Source organism: Penaeus monodon, chromosome 32 (genome assembly GCF_015228065.2).
Source record: "Penaeus monodon isolate SGIC_2016 chromosome 32, NSTDA_Pmon_1, whole genome shotgun sequence".
NCBI classification, from domain to species: domain Eukaryota; kingdom Metazoa; phylum Arthropoda; class Malacostraca; order Decapoda; family Penaeidae; genus Penaeus; species Penaeus monodon.
In genome coordinates, this window is record NC_051417.1 from 23,044,990 (window position 1) to 23,046,353 (window position 1,364).

The 1,364-nt window shown below is 44.0% G+C and overlaps 1 protein-coding gene across 1 annotated transcript in view; it reads right to left on the minus strand.

The window, feature by feature from the left end:
* Positions 1-1,364, minus strand: part of LOC119593728 (discoidin domain-containing receptor 2-like) — a gene marked incomplete at its 5' end in the record, with an annotated part of 119,890 nt that overhangs the window by 20,678 nt on the left and 97,848 nt on the right. The window contains 1 exon segment of the mRNA XM_037942702.1: positions 1,135-1,276. Coding sequence (XP_037798630.1) covers positions 1,135-1,276 — 142 coding nt within the window.

A 1,364-nucleotide genomic window follows, 5' to 3' on the forward strand; every position in this document is an offset into this window, starting at 1 on the left:
CTAAGTCACCTCCCCCCCCCCCCGGCGTCCGCCCGTCCCCCGCCCACGCTCACTTCCCGGGGATGCTGTGTTCGTCGTAATGGCTGGCAATGGCGCCCCATTAACGCTTACATTCCGCCAAATTATCACGCCGCCTCTCGAGTTGGCCGTGACGGATGGGCGGCACGGGCGGGGGTAAAGGCGGCCCGGGGCTACGTTTTTTCCTTTTTCTAAACATTTGATTTTTTATTTTCTGATTTCATCTTCTTTCTTCCCCAAATCTTCGAATTGTATCCTCTATTTCTTATAAATTATTTGTATAGCAGCCATTAACCATTACTTTCTTCAATGTTAATGAAGAATAAACGGTACTGATATATATTCCTCATCAAATGAATAATCGACTTACATAATAGAGCAATTGTAATTATAAAAGAGAATATTTCATTCTAAAATTCATCACGTACATTTGTTATCAGGAAGTACCTCTTCTAGAACGTTTTAACTATCTTTTAATTCTTGTACAAAAAAGAAAACGGGAAAAACTCGAGTCAAACACTTTTTCAGAACACTTGAAATGTCTTCCATTTTCTACACAGAAAAATCACGCTACAAGAGAAAGTAATTTTCAGTGCAATACCCCTTACTTTTCCGAAAAAAAATCTCTGAATGCATATACATTTTACTCAACAACTCAACAACCACCTTGCTTCTTCTCGATAAAGATACCTCTTAAAAATAACCCACAGGACTAATCCAGTACGACATATAATATAAGAATCTCCCATCAACCATCTTCCCGACAAGGATTCGAACCTGCTCCACCTAAACAAAGCAAACTCGGTGTTACCTACATTGAGTAGATTCGAAACACTTTCAGCAACGATAACCATAAATGTTCACATAAGCCATATCCGGAATGGGTTCGGACCTTGTCAGAGAGGTTCGCGTAAGCCCATCTTAAATAGGTTCGAAGCTTACAAGAAAAAGCTCACAAAAGCCACACCTTGACTGGGTTTGAACCTTCCCCAGAGAGATTCACATGAGCATCTTAAACAGATTCGAACCTTATCAGAGAAGCTCACGCAAACCCAGTCTTAAACATATTCGAACCTTCCCAGAGAGGCTCGCACAAGCCATAACAACTCGACTCACCTGTATAGTCGGGACTGGAGAGAGGGTTCGGGTGGCTCATCTTGTGCGCCATGGACGAGTAGCCGCCTATGGAGTTGTAGGTCATATGGTAAGGCTCCGAGTACAGGCCGGCCTTGTCGATGTCGCCGCCCTCCACGCCCATCTGAAGGAGGCCGCGGGGGAGGAGCGAGGGAGAAGAGGGGGAAGGGAGAGAAATGGTGCTGTTAGAGATCGATTTTTTTCAGTTTTTC